At 42.4% G+C, this 18,437-nt stretch overlaps 1 protein-coding gene across 1 annotated transcript in view; it reads left to right on the top strand.

Annotated features, from left to right (window-relative positions):
• The window catches only part of LOC116821282 (butyrophilin subfamily 1 member A1-like), a 34,150-nt gene that overhangs the window by 2,311 nt on the left and 13,402 nt on the right, over positions 1-18,437 (top strand). Inside the window, 7 exon segments of the mRNA XM_075061376.1 lie at positions 1,036-1,383; positions 2,565-2,846; positions 12,628-12,735; positions 14,205-14,225; positions 14,743-14,763; positions 15,794-15,814; positions 17,154-17,212. Coding sequence (XP_074917477.1) covers positions 1,036-1,383; positions 2,565-2,846; positions 12,628-12,735; positions 14,205-14,225; positions 14,743-14,763; positions 15,794-15,814; positions 17,154-17,212 — 860 coding nt within the window.

Raw genomic sequence — 18,437 nt, 5'->3', positions numbered from 1 at the left:
CTGGTAATGTGGCTGGTCCTTTGGGGAATTAAAAGAACATTTTGTGAAGTGAACAGAGTTTTTAAGTAACTTCTCACTGTACTTAACCTATTCGCTGATGGGGAGCCAGAGACTGGAATGCAGTAACGGGGGTTGTGTGATTTCTTTTCTAGATAACCAGTGTAGGGGATCAGGAGCACAGTTTGTGACTTGTTGGTGAATCTAACTATAGTGTAAACTGCCAGTTTTGGGAGAATCTTCTCTCCTTTTTGCAGCCTTCCCTCACCTTGGCATTTACACCTCTGGTCATGCTGAGCATCCTACTTCACATGCTTGCATCCTCTGTGACCCAGTCCTTTCTCAAACACCAAGGCAACCTGGCGTAAAGCTGAAGTGATTTGGGGTCAGTAGGGCCAAGGCAAGTGAGTCCCAGAGTTGAAGACCCTGTACTGCAAATGTCCTGGCCGTGACCCTGTCTCACTAAAAACAGGTGGAGGGGGAAAGGAGGAAAATTCAGGAACCTCAGCTGATCTCAATGAAAATTGTGTCCTCGTACGAGGTGATGGGTGGTGGTCTCCAAAGAAGCTGGGTCACAAAACATTAGGGTGAAATTCTAGGTGATTTCTGTTGACTTCAATGGAGTTAGGATTTCATCTTTTCACCCTTCTCATCTTAAAACCAACACTGAGAGTCACATCAGAAATATAGTGAAGGCCGGAAGAGATCACAGAACTCAGGTACACAGTGTATATACTCAGGTCACCCTGTCCGGTCACGGGGCACTGAAATAGCTCTGTGGCATGTCAGATTAATATAAGGGGAGTTACCAGTGACACCTCTACCTGAGCTGGCCTGTCGCTTTTTAATGTAACTCCCCCCCCAAATCCCTTCAGTTGTTTGTTATTGTGCCAAATTTTCAATGTTGAGGCTGGAAATTTGATTGCTAGGTGTCTGCCCCGTGCTGAATTTTTGGAAACTTTGAACCTATTGAATCAGTCATGAATATATTTTTTTCCTTCTGAGCTTCTTCTCTTTTTGCTTTGATGTATTTCACAGCCCAGTTCAGCGTGACCGGTCCTGGTCACCCTGTCACTGCCATTGTGGGTGAGGCCGTTGTGTTACCCTGTCACCTGTCCCCTAGGATGAGCGCTGAGAACATGGAGGTGAGATGGTTCCGATCTGAATTCTTTTCATTTGTGCACCTGTATCAGCATGGAAAGGATCAATACGGGAAGCAGATGCCAGAATATCGTGGAAGGACAGAGCTTTTGAAAGCTGGCATCACGGATGGGAATGTTTCCTTGCAAATTCTTAATATCAGACGCTCAGATGAAGGACAATACAACTGCTTTGTTCAAGATGGTCCTTTTTATGAAGAAGCCCCATTGGAACTGAAGATAGCAGGTCAGCTGCTCTTGTCTGTATTATCTTAGTCTGGGCTGCAGTTTTTATTCTTTCCTACTGCAACAACTGTGATTAGCAACTTGTGAATTATTTTAGAGTAACACAGTGTGACTAGATTTCAGCACATTACCACGTTCATACGCTTTGTAAAATATGCTGAAAACTTTCCCAACGTTTTATTAAAGACCTTTTCAGAATGGTCAAGAGATTTCCTTGCCCAAAAGATTATTTTGTTTGACTTCAAAAGGAGGAAGAGAAAGGAGGGAAAAGACTTCTAGACAAATATGGGCCTGGTTTATACTAGAAAAGTAGGTCAGCTTAACTATGTCACTCAGGGGCATGAAAAATACACCCCACGAACGACAAAACTAAGCTGACCTAAGTCCCCATGCAGGCAGGGCTGGATCGACAGAAGAATTCTTCTGTCAACCCAGCTACTGCCTGTCAGAGAGGGGTATTACTGATGATCCCAGGAGAAATCCTTCATTGGTGTAGGTGGCGTCTCCACTGAAGCACCACAGCGTGAAGCTGTGCTGCTGTAGCCTTTCAAGTGTTGACAGTCTGTGGTCTTCCAAATTCTCTGCAGTCATTTTGAGGCGTGGCTAAGGTGGGACTGCCAGGTTTATAGGCCTTCTGACGTGGTCACTATTGGTAGTTAGTTGGGGTGCAGTCAAAGTCAGTTGCAGTTTTCTGACTGGCTGAGGCCACATAAAGGTGGTGGTGGTGAGACAAGTTATATATTTACTGCTAACAGATGAGGCCGAGCGTGTGTCTCCTGCTGCTCTGACATAGTAACCATGGAGCCAGTTAGATTCATTTATTTAAAAGAAAACAAACAAAATGTTTATCCAATGTACTAAAAACTGGCTTTCTGAAAAATTCGTATCCCACTAGGTATTTAAATGAAGTGGCCAGATTTCCAAAGGTGTTCAATGCTGCATTGCTCTTGGTTGGAGAGGACAATATCTCTCACTTATTCAGTGAAATTATTTTAAATATTTGTTGACATCTTTTCCTGTCTCCATGCGTATTGGGAATTCAGAAATTCCAGTGTTCATTTATCCCTTCTATGTGATCAAGTGATCTCTAGTGGGAGTAAGGGATCCACAATCTCTCACTCATCCTTTTAGCTGTTAAGTTACCCCATTGATTTATCACACATGTATGTAACTTTCTTCTAGCTTTGGGCTCCAATCCTCTCATCTCTGTGGAGAGTCACCAAGATGGAGGGATCCGGGTGGTTTGTCAATCGGCTGGGTGGTACCCAGAGCCCAAGGTGCTATGGAGAGATCCCAGTGGGCAAGAATTACCATCACTCTCCGAAGCAAAATCCCTAAGGGGTAGTGGCCTATTTGAAACAGAAAATTCTATTATTATAAAAGAACGTTCAAACCAGAACCTGTCCTGTTGGGTCAGGAACACCGTTCTCAATCAAGAAAAGGAATCAACAGTTTATATAGCAGGTCAGTTACCTGCTAAACCCACACCTTAATCAGAAACAAAACAAAGAACTCAAGCATCTGTTGTGCATATTTTACAACTACATAAAAACAAAGAAGTCCAGAAACTGGTACCTTAACAGGTCACAACGCAGGCAATCTGATTGCCTTAATTTTGAATATTCAGAGTTTTGGGTTTCATGTAAATTTAATCTTAACTCTGATACCCCTGAAACTCTTACTTAAAAAAAAGAATGTGATGTTTGAGAAGAAATATTCACCAAACCTTGAAAGAATTTGTTCCTAAAAACTTAACTTCACCACAGTGATTTTGTGACTGTAGCAATTTTTACACTATGGTTTGTTTGCTACCTTTTCAATATGTGAAATGTCACCAAATTACGTGGGCTTGTTTTCGCTGACATTCAATGGGAGTTGTTCTCATAACTCACTTTGCCTTTGTTTACACACGCAAGCTGCACTGGTTATCTACTGAGTTATTGATGAAACCCCTTGTTTGAATGCTCTTATTTCAGTTTCAGAGTGTCCTGTGTTTTTAGCTTAAGTCAGTTCCTTACTGTTTGATACTAAATGGAGAAAGGACACTATTCAGCTGATATACAATTTTAAAGATTTGTCAATCAGTTTAGTTAAATTGGAGCAGTCCTGTTACGTGGTCAGCTGTGGAATCAGTGTAACAATGACTGCATGAGTGTTACACCTATTTCACTAAATCAGTGCACAAATCCTGCATGGGGAAGGCCTTAGGCATGTTTGAAACGCCCACCCTGGCTAGATGATTTAAATGCCGTTACACAAGAACGGCAAAAGAAGATGAATCAATTTTCAGCACTTAATGTTTGGATTAATTGCAATTATGATTCATCAAAATAATTGGGGAAATTATTAGTGACTCACCAAAATATTCTAATTACTCCTGCAATTTATGAATGTTGTTGAACAGTGAGGACCAAATTGTTTGCTGGCGTAACTCCACTGAAGTCAGTGCGGTTTTGTGAGCAGAGAATTTACCCCTGAACTCAATGAAGCTCTGAATACCATGAATCAAACCAGGCCTGTTCATTCACAGGTTAATCAGAGCTAAAGCTGTGTTGTTTGGAGTAATTTTTACAATCAGGTTTTGGTCTTTTGTGTAGCATTGAGGACAAATTAGGAGAAATAGACAGCAAAGAAACGCAACATTTATCAGCAAAGTCGGGATATACTTCAGCAAATGTAGTACAAAATGAGGAAGATTGTAACAAATATTGAATCATTAATCTATTTTGAATACTATACTGAACAAGGGAATTTAACTGCTGATTAACTAAGGAGAGGCCCTTGCCCGTAGTATTAGTAAGCATTTCAATAGCAAGGGATTGAAATAGCACTTGATCACGTAACATCATATAACCAACAGGGTTAAAACTAACAATAGAGGATGCGAGGGAGGAAGCTGCTGTTTGCAAACGAGTCCAAAAAGAGTGGGTACTACGATGGTGTCGGTGGCTAGATGGCAAGGTGTAAATACCTCCGCCCTGTAGATACAGGGTGCCAATGGTGCATATACCCCGGGGATTGGGAGGAAGCACAGCAAATGCAACATCACCACAAATCCAAAAATGGCCGGGTCTTAAGGACGAAACTGTGGTATGGCTCCACCCATTATTGGTTACAGAATAAAAGGTGGATGTGCGATTGATACATGCAGCCTCAGCATGATGCAGATGCAGGGCATGAAATAGATACATATGTGTTAGGGAGGTATAGAAGGTTCCAAAAAAAATATCATGATCAAGACGATAAAACAATTAATAGGAGGGGGGTAGGTAAAATTAAGAGTGGGTTTAGTTAAGGAGGTATTAGGATAAGAGAAACTTCACATAGAACAATTAGAATATGCACCAACCCAAGTAGGGGCTGGGGTTAAACTATTACCACAAAAACCCAACAATGAGATGCTGGAACTGTAATACTCTTAATTAAAGGAAAACTATGATTACTTCGACTTGAAGCATTAAAAACTGGAAACACATAAGAATTAAATTGTGAAGAACAATTATTCCAAACACTAGAAGCAGCCCACTGCACATAGGGGGAAGAACAACTTACATTAGATATATTAAATGAAGAAAAGTTATAAACTATTGGTACAAATTGAAAGGGTAATGGATATTTAGGTGAGAACTGAGTGGAGCACACAAGGCAATCTTCTGGACTTAGCGCTGACAGGGACTGGTTGACAGGGACTGGTTTCCGCTGACCTCCTGCACCCAGTAGGTGGCGAACCAAGTTCGTAGTCCACCTTCTCCTAAGGGCTCCATGGGCAAAGATGTTGTGAGGGAGAGCAGCATAACCTGTAAAACAGAATACGAGCCCTGCTCAGGGGCATTAGTTTTATTAAGAACTACGTTTGCTGAGCCAGTTATGATGAACTAGCTTGTCACTGGGGGCACTTGTAGCCACTAAGTAGGTGTTAGGGTACTTGCCAACCCGGAGAATGGTCACTTTTATAGGTTCTCGATGGCCAGAGGCTTGGGTTAGAAGCCATATCAGTGCATAACAGAAATGGATTATCAAAGTCATGTTCAATAACGTGATTGAATCTCTTTACAAACTTAAGGTAAGACTTAGTTAGAACAATAGTGGATTGGATCTGCTTTTGCAGCAGGATTCCTGTATGTCTCATATGATCTTGCCAAGAGCTAAAGAAACTAGCTATTTTATCTATACAGGCTTTGGCAAATGTTTGGAACCCAACTAACATTACATCAACATAGATATTAATGTTGTTCACAGTATAGGAATTTTGGCATTTAGCCATGCAATCAATATGGTAGTGTGCCTCAGTTTCCCCTTTCCTAGTGCACATCAGGTTTGGAATGTTTTTTCCCCTGTGAAAAGTTTTAATATTGTTTACAGGCATTAACTGTGAAACATCAGTGTAGCAAGACTTTTTAACATAAAGTGTGTTCTTATGTACTGCTTTCAACACATTCAAGGGACTTTCCAAAGGACTGGGCACGTTGTACACTTTTACAGTTCTTGGTAATAGCAACACATTAGTTATAAAAATTACCATTAGCAATAACGACAAATTCATTGCAAGTGTCCATTTACAATTTTGTTTGTCATGCCACACCCTTGGATTAATACCATTGGAGTTTGGGCATTTTAGGGTTAACCTGTGGCTTCCCTTTGCAAAATTGAGTTTCCTCTCTTCTCCTTGTCCTGCAGGATCAAACCCTGATTTCTCTTGCTTAACCAAATTCACTGGCTGATGGGGTGGGCTCTCTTTGCTAACAGCTATTAGCAAGTCTTTCTTCTCCCTGCCAGCCAAGTAATTTGCATCCACTCAGACACTAGCTTTTAGATTTTTAGCTGCTACCCAGGGTTGCTCAACTTTCTTAACAGCTTCTACTCTATTTGAGACCTTCTCAAAGCTACCCCCACTGGATTTTTCAACAGGAAAGTCAGTGGATCCATTCACAATAGAAAATTTCTGGCTGTTAGGAACTGAGACTTCCTTGATCAAATTACCTTTACACTCTTCAGTTGCAGCAAACTGCTTTCACAGATTACCCTGAGGATTTCTTTCTCCAGGAGCTTTTCTAAGCAGCAATTCACCCCTCTCAGAAATTCTGCTCTTACTCCCTTCACCTAGGGCTTGCTCTAAAGGAACACTTCCCTGAGCCACAACAGACTTTTTCTGGGTCCTACTTACATCCAGAATCACTTCTGGCCCATCAGGCAGATTCCTACACAGGTCACGGAGGCTGCAGGAACGATCGGCTGGCTGACACTAAGTCGGGTGCATGAACGGAGGATCTCCGATTCCAGGGTTAATGGTACGTATAGCCTTTTAGAGTTTTCCCGAGCCAAGGGAAGCAGTCCATTCTTTTTTTGGATTAGTCGAATTTGGCTAGTAAAAGTGACTGCAATGTTGGAACGTTCAGTTTTGTTATACTGGCGCGTTTGCAGCTTGCCCGGCTGCCCACCCCGATCTCTTGGCCACGTACTTGCAGGGCAAGCAGAAGAGGCCTTATTACCAGCTGCCGTGGCAAGTGTGAATAGTAGAGGATGCAGGGAGTATGGGCCACGATTTGCAAACTGCAGAACACACCCAATAAACACAATCAATTTAGTTTTATGGGTTGTTACAGGGTAAGGAGCAGCGTCCCCCACCAATCCCCGCAGCTCATCTATCTAACCACACTTAATCAGACACAAAAAACCAACATCCCCGCTGCTTACAACTACTAAAAAAAGATCAACTTACCCCCCCCACCCCCCCCCCAACAAGTCAACACGCAAGGCAATCTGATTGCTTAATTTGAATACAGAGGTTTGGTTTCATAGTAAATTAAATCTGTAACTCGATGACTGAAACCTTATTAAAAAAAAGAATGTGATGTTGAGAGAAAATTAAACTTGAAGAATGTTCCTAAAAACGTAACTTCACAGTGATTGTATGTAGCACACACACCACTGGTTCTGTTTGCCACTTTCAATATGTGAATACCCAAATCGGGATTGTTCCGGCTGCACACCCTTGCCCAGTCCTCTCTACACCCCCTTCCCCTCCTCTCCCCACCCAACGCCCCCCGTCACCCGCACCCCCCCGCAACCCCCTTGAACATTCAGTTAGAGTTGCGTGTAGCTAGGTCTTAGTGAATCTAATGAGAAAGGACAACATCAGCTGATATACAATGTAAGACACACACACACTCGAGCAGCCTTTTAGTGCGTTTGGATCAGTGTAACAATATGCATGAGTGTTAACTATTAATAAATCATGCAAATCTCACGGCACAGGGCTTAGCATGTTTAAACAGCCACCCCCGGCCTAGAGATTCTAATGCCGCTCACCACCACACAAGGCCACCACACCACCGCCAGATGACCCTCCCACCACCCACACTCCACTTCCGATTAATTGCACACACACTAAATAATGGAAATATTAGTGGACTCACAAATTTCTAAGTAACCTACAGCCACTACTACCCCGCTCTCCCGAACACGCCGCCGACCCCAACACGATTGCGCGAACTCATGAAGTATGCGGTTGTGAGAAGAATTCCCTAACTCAAGAGCTCGAAATACCATCACACAACAGCGCTCCCCACTAACCAGTAATCATAGCTAAGCTTTTGTTTGGAGTATTTTTACAATCAGTTACGCTCTCCGCTTGCTAGCCCTGAGACACCATTAGCAGAAATAGACAGCAACAAACGCAACATCCCCCCTCTCAGCAAAGTCCGCACTCCCCCTACCACCAACCCTCTAGCTAAAAATGAGAAGAATTGAACAAATAATGAAATATTAATATGTTGAATCTATACTGAACAAGGATTTAACTGTATTTTTTTTGTGCTTGATTAACTAAGGAGAGGCCGTTGCCCTAGTATATAAAACATTTCAATAGGCAAGGATTGAAATAGCACTTGAAGCTGAGTAACATCATATTACACCCAACACGGGTAAAACAAAAATCAGACGGATGGCGAGGAGCGCAGAGCTGCTTTGCAACGAGTCCAAACCAGAGGGAGGACACGAGGTGCGGGGCTAGATGGCAGGTGTAGAACCTCCGCCTGTAGATACCAGGTGCCAATGTGCACTATCCCGCGGGATTGGCGGAAGACACAGCCAATGCAACATCACCACAATCAGAATGCCGGCCTAAGAAGAAACGTGGTATGGCTCCACCCATTATTGGTTACGAATAAAAGGTGGATTGGCGATTGATACTGCAGCCTCAGCATGATTAAGTATGCAGGCATGAAATAGATACGTATTTAGAGGAGTATTAGAGAGGTTCAAAAAAATGTCATGACAAAGAGATAAACGAAAATGGGAGGGTAGTCACCCTAAGAGTGGGTAGTTAAGGACAGTATTAGCAAAAAAACTCCCATGAAAAATAGAAGATTACCAACCCAATAGGGCTGGGGTAAACTATACACAAAAACTAACAATGCGACATGCGGAAGTAAACTGTTAATTAAGGAAGCTATGATACACTCGACTGAAGCATAAACACAGGAGACACTGAGGATCGAAATTGTGAACGAAAATCAAACCACTACGACAGAGCCCCACGCACATCCACGGGACAAAACAATTTCACTAATAATTTAATAAGAAAAAGTTATAACCTATGTACAAATGAAGTAAATCCGGACTATTTTCAGTGCAGAACTGAGCTGCAGCACCAAAGCCACCTACTCCTCTTCCCTGGCAGCGCGAGGACTGTTTCCGGACCCTGCCCCACCTACGGGGCGACCAATAGTAGCCACACTCAACGGGCTCCGGGGCAAAGATTGTGCAGGAGACCGGCACCAACTAAAAAAAAATACCGAGCTGCATCAGGCATTAGTCTGTTATTAGAACTACGTTGCTGAGCCCCACGTTTATGAGAACCTGTTGTACGGGGCTTGGATAAGTAGGGTTAGGTACGGCCGGCCAAGAAGTGGCTTGTAAGGTTATCCGAGGCCAGAGGCTGGGTTAGAAGCCATATCAGTGCATAACAGAATGGATAATCAGCATGTTCAAACGTGATGAAATCTTTACAAACTAAAGGTAGACTTAGTTAGAACAATAGTGGATTGGCATTGCTTTGCAGCAGGATCGTATGTCCAGATATCTTGCAAGAGCAAAGAACTAGCTATTTATATACAAGGTGGCAAATGTTTGGAAACCCAGACAACATCAATAGATATAAGTTGTTCACATTATAGAAGTTGGCATTTAGCCAGCAATCAATATGGGATGTGCCTACAGATTCCCTTCTCCCTAGTGACATCAGGTTGATTTTTTTCCCGTGAAAGTTTGAATATGTTAGCAAAGCATACTGTGAAACAAGTGTAGCAAGACTTTAACTAAAGTGTGTGTCTTATGTAAATGTTTCAAACACATCAAGGGATTTGCCAAGACTGGGCAGTTATCACTTTACAGTTTTGGTAATAAGCAACACATATTAACAAAATTAACCATTAGCAATAAGACAAATCTCAAGTGTCCATTACATTTGTGTCAGCCGACACATCCTTGTTAATAACCATGATTTTCGGCGATTTAGGTTAACTCGTGCTCCTTTGCAAAAATGAGTTCCTCCTCTCTTGTCCGCAGGATCAAACCGATTTTGCTTACCAAATCACTGCTAATGGGTGGCTTCTCTTGCGAAAGCATGCAATCTTCCTCTCCCGGCCAGCCAGTAAGTGCATACATCAACACTACTTTTTAGATTTTAGCTGCTACCCAGGGTTGCTCAACTTTCTTACAGTTTCTACTCTATTTGAGACATCTCAAGCTACCCATGGATTTTCAAATGAAAGTCAGTGGATCCATTCACAATAGAAATTTTGGCTGTAGGAATGAAGCTCCATTGATACAAATACTTTACACTCTTCATTTCAGGCAAAAAACTGCTCCAGATTAACCCTGAGGATCTTTCTCCAGAGCTTTTCTAAGCAGCAATTCTACCTCTCAGAATCGCTCTTACTCTCTCACCATGGGCTTGCTCTAAGGAACACTTCCCTGGCCACAAAACTTGTTTCGGGTCCTATGAACCAGAATCCTTCTTGCCCATCAGGCAGATTCCTACCACAGTTCTCTTCAGGCAACATCTTCAAGACTCACTAATAAAAGGTTAGGAGTATCCTCCTTCTTGGCAACTCCGCCCCCTTCTATAGTCACTTGGCAAGTTCAAGTGTCAGAACACACACAAGTTTAGGATATTTCCTCTTGTTACAACTTGTTAAATCGTGCAGTAGGTAACACATATCACTATTTTGCGTCTGTGCCCTGGCTAGTGTATCCGGTCTAGACCAGAGCTAGCTACACCTTTCATGCCACAATTAGAGACTGCAACTACAAGCACCAATTGGTCTGGCTCTGGATTTTGCTAGACACAATGATGAACTCCCAGTCAAGTGCAGTCTCCCCAGAACACGACTTGACCATTTCCTCTTTGCGGAACGAAAAAAGAACTGATACTCTAATCAGACACCAAACTGAAGGCACTGAATCACTACAGACATCACAGAAGCTGAGGAGACCCTTCTCCTACACCAGACAGACAGTGGAGGACTTTCATTTCCTGCCCAACCAGCTTATTCATTTACACTGTTAGAAGCGTCACAGATGGGTAGCGGTACCGGCTTCTCCATACGAAGTCATAGCCCTAACGCACAGGCACATTTCCTTACTGTTACAATTCTCCACACAGAAGCGAAACAGTAAGGTAGGAACTCATTCTGCCACTATCCTGTTTTCCCAAATTGCACTAGACACAGCATGTTCACAGGCTGCCAGATCCAGCTTCCAGGCATCCATCTCAGCATGCACTTCAGTAAGTGCTGTTTTTTCATCTAACTGACTACTTCAGCAAATCACAGTTACCCATTCAGTACCTTTACAAGCTGCACTACCACTATCCTTACCCATAAATTTTACTTTCTTCCTCAGTTGGGCTCTCACCACCATTATGATTTTCTTCTGAGAAACCATGCATATTATAATTCATGCGGTTCGCATTTTTTTTCTTAATAAATTATTTTTATCTTTGCAAATAATTTGCGTGCTGGAATCAGCAGTTTTACACGTGGGGGAATCAATTTGGAACGGACTCGGATTTTAACAATGCCAGCTACATTCTCAAAGCTGAGAGTTGATCTGCAGCACCGAGGTCTCCATTCTCCGTGCACGGAGGCTGCAGGAACGATCGGCTGCTGACACTAAAGCTCGGGTGGCATGAAGGGGCATCCGTACCCAGGGTTAATGGTACAGTATAGCCTTTTAGAGTTTTTCCGAGCAGAGGCAACCATTCTATTTTTGGATGAGTCGAATTTGGCTAGTAAAAGGTGAACTGCAAATGTTGGAACTGCATTTTATCTGCGCGGTTTGCAGCATGCCACGGCATGGCAACCCCGCGATCTGTTTGGAGCAGTACTTGCAGGGCAAAGAAAATGAGCCTATTATTACCAGCTGCACGGGCATAGACTGTAATAGTAAAGAGATGCAAGGAGAGTATGGGCCATGCAACTGCAGACACACACAATCAAATTAATCACAGTAAGTTTGGATAGTATAAGGGGTAAGGGACACGTTGAAGCATTAAAACTTAAAACACACAATGACTAAAATATCTACTAACAATATTTATAAACAAGGATGCAGCATTTAGTAATAACTGATACTTACAAATACAAACCAATGCATAACGACCGGCAAATGTAGAGACTCTGTTTGAAACACATGAGCTGAGAGAGAGGCTTCGAGGTGATCAGGCTCGGTTACGGGGGTACACAGGATACATAGAATTCGTTTTTCTTTCTCCTCTCCCTGCCTGTACATGGCAGGGCGGCCTAAACTACCCACTATGACATCACAGAAGTGTCATAGGGGATGGGGCCCAAAACCTGTGTGTGTTCGTTTCTGATTGGCACAAGCAAAGTTTACACCAAGTAGGGGAGCAGGTGCCTAAAAGTCTGGCTTTGCCCCCAAAGGGTGAGGAAATGCATATTGTTTAAGAATGCGTTCAACACTGAATGACAAAGGAAGAGGCCAGGGCAATACCGGTATGGGCAATTTCTACAGGATGCAGACAGGAACTCATCTTAACAGTTTGGAGTAATTTTTACAATCAGGTTTTGGTCTTTTGTGTAGCATAGAGGGGGTCATGTTTTCACTCTTTTCTTACATAAGTCCTATTGGGGATTATATACATAGTTTTGTGCAATAGAGAAAAAAATAGTGTTGTCCCTGCTTCCAAACTAATGCAAATCCTGTGGGGTTTATTTTTCAGATTTCTTTTTCCCGAGGGTGAATCCATGGATGGTGGCTCTGAGTGTGATTCTCCTAGTTTTGTTTGTTTGTTTGATTGGCCTCACTGTTTATCTATTTAACATGAAAGGTAAATGTCACAGGGGAAAATTTAGTGAAATTAACAAGAAATTTTCTTCTAATAAATGAGAAAAGAGAAGAATGAAATTTTACACTAAGCCAAGCAGGGGAAGCACAGACCTGCACTGCGCTCTCCTGAGAAGCACAGGGAAGGAAACGTTACTAAGGTTCCCATTTGCTCCAGGAGGCTGTGATCTGCACCAGCCCTTTACAGGCACAGAATATTTCTCCCCCAGAACTGCCTCAGTTAAGCTGAATGGAGATTTGGGGAAGAGGTGGAGGGAAGATTGATCCAAAACCTTCTCCACTCCTCACTCTTTTCTGCCCACTTTCCACCCAGCTGTGCAGTTATTTCCTCCTCAGTCCCCATGGACTTTGGGAATTAGTTAATGTCTTTTTCCCTCCTTTGGTAAGTAACTATTTTGTACAGAGTTGGGCCCCCGTAACAATTGTGTGTGATTTTATTTTGGGAGCAGTTGTCTGTGATTTCACTTACTGTTAAAAAGAAATTGGAATGAGACAAAGCCTGGCAAATTTCACCCCAATAGGTAATAAAAAAATATACACAGTAGAAAAGAGGGCTCTAAATAGACATGAGCTCTGAGCCTGTACCTGAGTTCTGACAATGGTGAGAGACATTAAGTCAGAGATGGAGAAGGGAAAACTTTTTCTCCTGGTGTTGACAACATGAAACCCATCAAAGGCTCATGAATTGTATAATCACAGTGCAACTTTTATGAAATGCAGACAACTATATAAACAAGGCAAAAATGCTCCGAATAAGAATTTATATTTATTTCTGTTTGTTTTTGATGGAATAAGATATAGAAATCTGTAAATATGCTCTTTCCTCCAACAAGGAAAACTTTTCTACAAATTTGTCTCATAAGGGTATTTCTTTGTTTATTTATAAAATTTTGGGGAGGAGATTTTTAACCAGAAAAAGATGAAAGCCCAGATACTGCATCACTAACATCAGTTAGAACTTTGCTATTGACTTCAATGAGTATAGAATTAAGCACTGAATGCACAAGTCATATCGCTAAAAAAATAATGCTGATAATTTGAGGGCCAGAAATTCCAGTCTGCACCCCCAGAGCTCCCAGCAAAGCCAATGGGAATGTGAGAGATAATATGAGGAAGCAGGACTGGGCTCTAGTGACTAGATTTTTAAAGGTATATGGTCAGTGAACTCTCACTGAAATCAGAGGGAGTTAGCGTCTGATTTTTCAAGGCATTTAGGAGCCTAATTCCATAAGGAATTCAAAACTTTCAGAATTGTAAATCCTTGAAAACAGTCAGTTACTGTCAGACACTTAACTCTTGTGTGGCCACATGGTTAATAAAACATGAATGAAATGTTTGGTATTTAGGGGCCAGGTGTTCATATCATGAAAACACTTCTTTAAATCTCCATTAACTGAAAATATTCTTCAATAACTTGTATTGACATCTGTTTGCTTTATTTTGTTTCTTTAGGGAAACATCTTGGAGAAATCAGTAAGTTCAATTTTTCTCCACATAGAAGCTTTTTCATTAAGTTGTTTGCTGTTTTATTATTTATGGTGATTATTATTAAAGAAATCAATTTGAAAATCACATGAAATATCAGTGATAATGTATTGCTAATGACACAGTATATGGGTAAGAGGAAATCAGAAAGAAAATGTTCTTTGAAATGTATCTTCTCTGAGGGTGAAATCCACATGGTGCTGGAGGCACAATGACATGGGGCACCAGGAGGACTCTGTGCCCTCAAATGTCCTCTTGCCTCATCTGATGAGTAAATAATTTGGTCCAATGTAGATCTTGTGTGTAATTATATTTGAGGAGGAATTGTTCATTTTTTCATTTAATATTAAAAGGAAATTGAGATGAGATTAAGCCTGATAAATTTCACCCCAACAGGTAATATGAAAAGTTACACATAATGTTCAACTTTCACAAAACTCAGACAACCGTATATCCAAGAGAAAAATACTCCTAATAATAATTTATGATTTATTTCTGTTTTTAGGGAAACGCGATACAGAAATCAGTAAGTGTTGTGCCCTTTTCTCCAACAAGGAAAACTTTGTACAAATTTGTCTCCTCATGCTCTATTTTTTAAATGTGAGAAACATGAATGCCCTGATGCTCCACGACTACCATCAATTAGAGCTGTGCCTTTGATTTCAACGAGTGTGGGATCCAACGCTAAATACACAAGTCACATCCCTAACAGAATAATGTTGATAATTTTAGAGCCCAATGTTACATTCCGTGCACACCGAACGCTCCCAGCAAAGTGAATGGGAACATGTAATATGCAAGGAAGTGGGATTGGGCTCTAAGGGCAACTTTTTAAAGGTATTTGGACATATAATGCCAATTTTGAAATCAATGGGAGTTAGCAACCTATATACCTTTAAAAATCTGGGCCTAATTCCCTAGGGTATTCAAAACTTTCATAACTAAGTCCATGCAGATAATGAGTTATTTTTTCATACTTCAGTGTAGATACAAAATGAGCCCAAACATCTACACCCTAATTTTACAGGCCCCCAGCTCACATCTTGTGAGCCTAGTTAGCTGACATGGGTCAGTTGTGGGTATTCAGTTTCTGTGAAGCCACATCCTATGGGATTTTGCAGGTACCCCCTGCCTGGGGGTTGGAAAGGGACTCTTTTTCCCCAGACCTCAGTAGTTTCCCTGTCCATAGCCTGGATCAATGGGTTTGTGAATAGAGGCTGTACAAATTCAATGGAATGAAGGGAAGTGTCTCATCTAGTTCTTCAAAATGTGTCCCTGCTTCTGAATCACTTTGCTCTTGCCTGGGTTCAGCTTAAGCCAGCTGCTCTTCATTGCAGAGCCCTAGTGTTGCTGCATTTTTAAATCCTTGAAAATAGTCAGTTACTGTCGGACACTTAACTCTTGTGTGGCCACATGGTTAATAAAACATGAATGAAATGTTGGTATTTAGGGGCCAGGTGTTCATATCATGAAAACACTCCTTTAAATCTCCATTAATGGAAAATATTCTTAAATAACTTGTATTTACATCTGTTTGCTTTATTTCATTTCTTTAGGGAAACATCTTGGACAAATCAGTAAGTTCCATTTTTCTCCACACAGAACTTTTTCCATTAAGTTGTTTGCTGTTTTATTATTTATGATGATTATTGTTAAAGAGAGATCAATTTGAAAATCACATGAAATGTCAGTGATAATGTATTGCTAATGAGGGTAAGAGGAAATCAGAAAGAAAATGTTCTTTGAAATGTATCTTCTCTGAGGGTGAAATCTACATGGTACTGGAGGCACCATGACATGGGGGACCAGGAGGACTTTGTGCCCTCAAATGTCTTCTTGCCTCATCTGACAAGTAAATAATTTGATCCAGCATGAATCTTGTGTGTAATTATATTTGAGGAGGAGTTGTTTATATTTTCATTTAAAAAGAAATATGGATGAAATGAAGCCTGATAAATTCCCCACTCTCTGCTCCACCCCACCCCCAGTAATATAAAAAGTTATACAGAATGTTCAACTTTCACAAAACTCAGACAACTATATATCCAAGAGAAAAATGTTCCTAATGATAATTTATATTTATTTCTGGGATATTTTTTTAGGGAAACATGATACAGAAATCAGTAAGTGTTGTGCCCTTTTCTCCAACAAGGAAAACTTTGTACAAATTTGTCTCCTCGTGTTATATTTTTTAAATGAGAAAAACATGAATGCCCTGATGCTGCACCACTACCATTGATTAGAGCTGTGCCTTTGATTTCAACGAGTGTAGGATCCAGCACTAAATGCACAAGTCACATCTCTAACAGAATAATGTTGATAATTTTAGGGGCCGGTATTACATTCCGTGCACACCTAACGCTCCCAGCAAAGTGAATGGGAACATATAATATGCAAGGAAGCGGGAATAAGTTCTAAGGGCAGCTTTTTAAAGGTATTTGGACATATAATGCCAATTTTGAAATCAATGGGAGTTAGCAACCTAAATACCTTTAAAAAGCTGGCCCCAATTCCCTAGGGACTTCAAAACTTTCAGAACTAAGTCTGTGCAGATAATCAGTTATTTTTTGATACTTTACTCTAGTGTAGACACAAAATGAGCCCAAACGTCTACACCCCAATTTTACAGGCCCCCAACCCACGTCTTGTGAGCCTAGTTAGCTGACATAGGTCAATTGGGGATATTCAGTTGCTATGTAGCCACACCCTATGGGACTTTGCAGGTGCTCCGTGTACTGTCTGTGGGTTGGAAAGAGACTTTTCTCCCCAGACCTCAGTGGTTTCCCTGCCCAAAGCCTGGATCAATGGGTTTGTGAGGGACAGGCAAGGCTGCCTGATAGGAGGCTGGGGTTGATTTCATCTTAGAAGATCAGCACTTAATTAGTGTGTGTTTGTTTCTGGTTCTCTGTTACCTAGATGATCTTCAACGAGAACTTAGTAAGTGTTTCTATTTCTCGAATGCAGCCTTTTCCGTGGTGTTGAAACTGTCTCTGGATCTATCGATCTCTCGCCCTTCTGCCAGGTGGAGTCGGCAGCAAGACAGGCTGGGTTCCATGTCAAGGGTTCCACTTAGCAACACATACCAGAAAACACTTGAGAGCCTTCCCAATAATCTGGGAAAATGTAACTCCTGGATCCCTTTAAAGCTTCTGGCGGCACTACTCTACAACTGCAGCTGCCCTGCAATCGGGTCTCCCGTGTGACCGCTCTGTGCTGACCTCCCACCAGCATAATTCAGTGACCCTCAATGAGCAGCAGTAGCTACGTCACTGGGAGAGTGTCTCCCACTGACACAGCACTGTCCACACTGGTGCTTTTCTTGGTGAAACGTATGTAGGTCAGGGACGTGCTTTTTTCACACCACGACTGACAAAAGTGCTGTTGTAGACACAGGATAAGAGACAAAACTTCCCACTCACCTGCCCTGAGTCTGGGTCTAACAAAAGAAAACTTGTATTACAAGGCAAAGGGACCCCAGCATTGTTTTGGGAAAACACCACAGCCATGATTTGAAAGCATGTAACCCTGAGCAGCACCCCACCCCACAGTACATTGGGCAATGTCCTTTGCCTCAGTCTCCCACCTTGCTGTGTGAAAATCCAATGAGCGAATGACCTGTAACATACCACTCCCCTCTCCCGCCACTGCAGTCCACTCACAGTTGGTTGTTCTTAATCAGCCAAAACCCAGAGTTCAGAAGTGCCCTCACATGGCTTCACCTCCCATCCCTGAGAGGAGAGGGGGGGGGGGGGAGAATTGAGCAAGTTGTCTGCTGCTGCCTCCACGTCTGCAACTGGCTTGCTGCTGCTGCTTCTATCACTGTCACCACTGGTCCTAGATGCCAACAGCCCCGGAACACCCATATGGAAAAATTAGTGGGTGCTCTGCACCCACCCACAGCCAAGCTCCCCTGTCCCTCCAGCGAATCTCGCCCACTGGCAGCCTCGCTGACCAACTCTTCCCCCTCCCTCCCAGTGCCTCACGCCTGCTGCAAAACAGCTGTTTCACAGCACTCAGAGTGCTCTGTGAAGGAGGTGAGGAGCAGGGATGCGGCACGCTTGGGGGAGGAGGTGGGGAAGAGGTGGGGGGCAGGGACTTCAGGAAGCGGATGGAATGAGGTGGGGCAGGGACTTGGGGAAAGGGTGGAGTGGGAATGGGGCCTGGGGCGGAGCAGGGGGTTGAGCACCCACCGGTCAGAGG

This window comes from Chelonoidis abingdonii, unplaced genomic scaffold (genome assembly GCF_003597395.2).
Source record: "Chelonoidis abingdonii isolate Lonesome George unplaced genomic scaffold, CheloAbing_2.0 scaffold0358, whole genome shotgun sequence".
In the NCBI taxonomy this organism is placed as follows: Eukaryota; Metazoa; Chordata; order Testudines; family Testudinidae; genus Chelonoidis; species Chelonoidis abingdonii.
The sequence above is the reverse complement of the archived record's forward strand: the minus strand, read 5'-3'. Positions and strand labels throughout refer to the sequence as shown.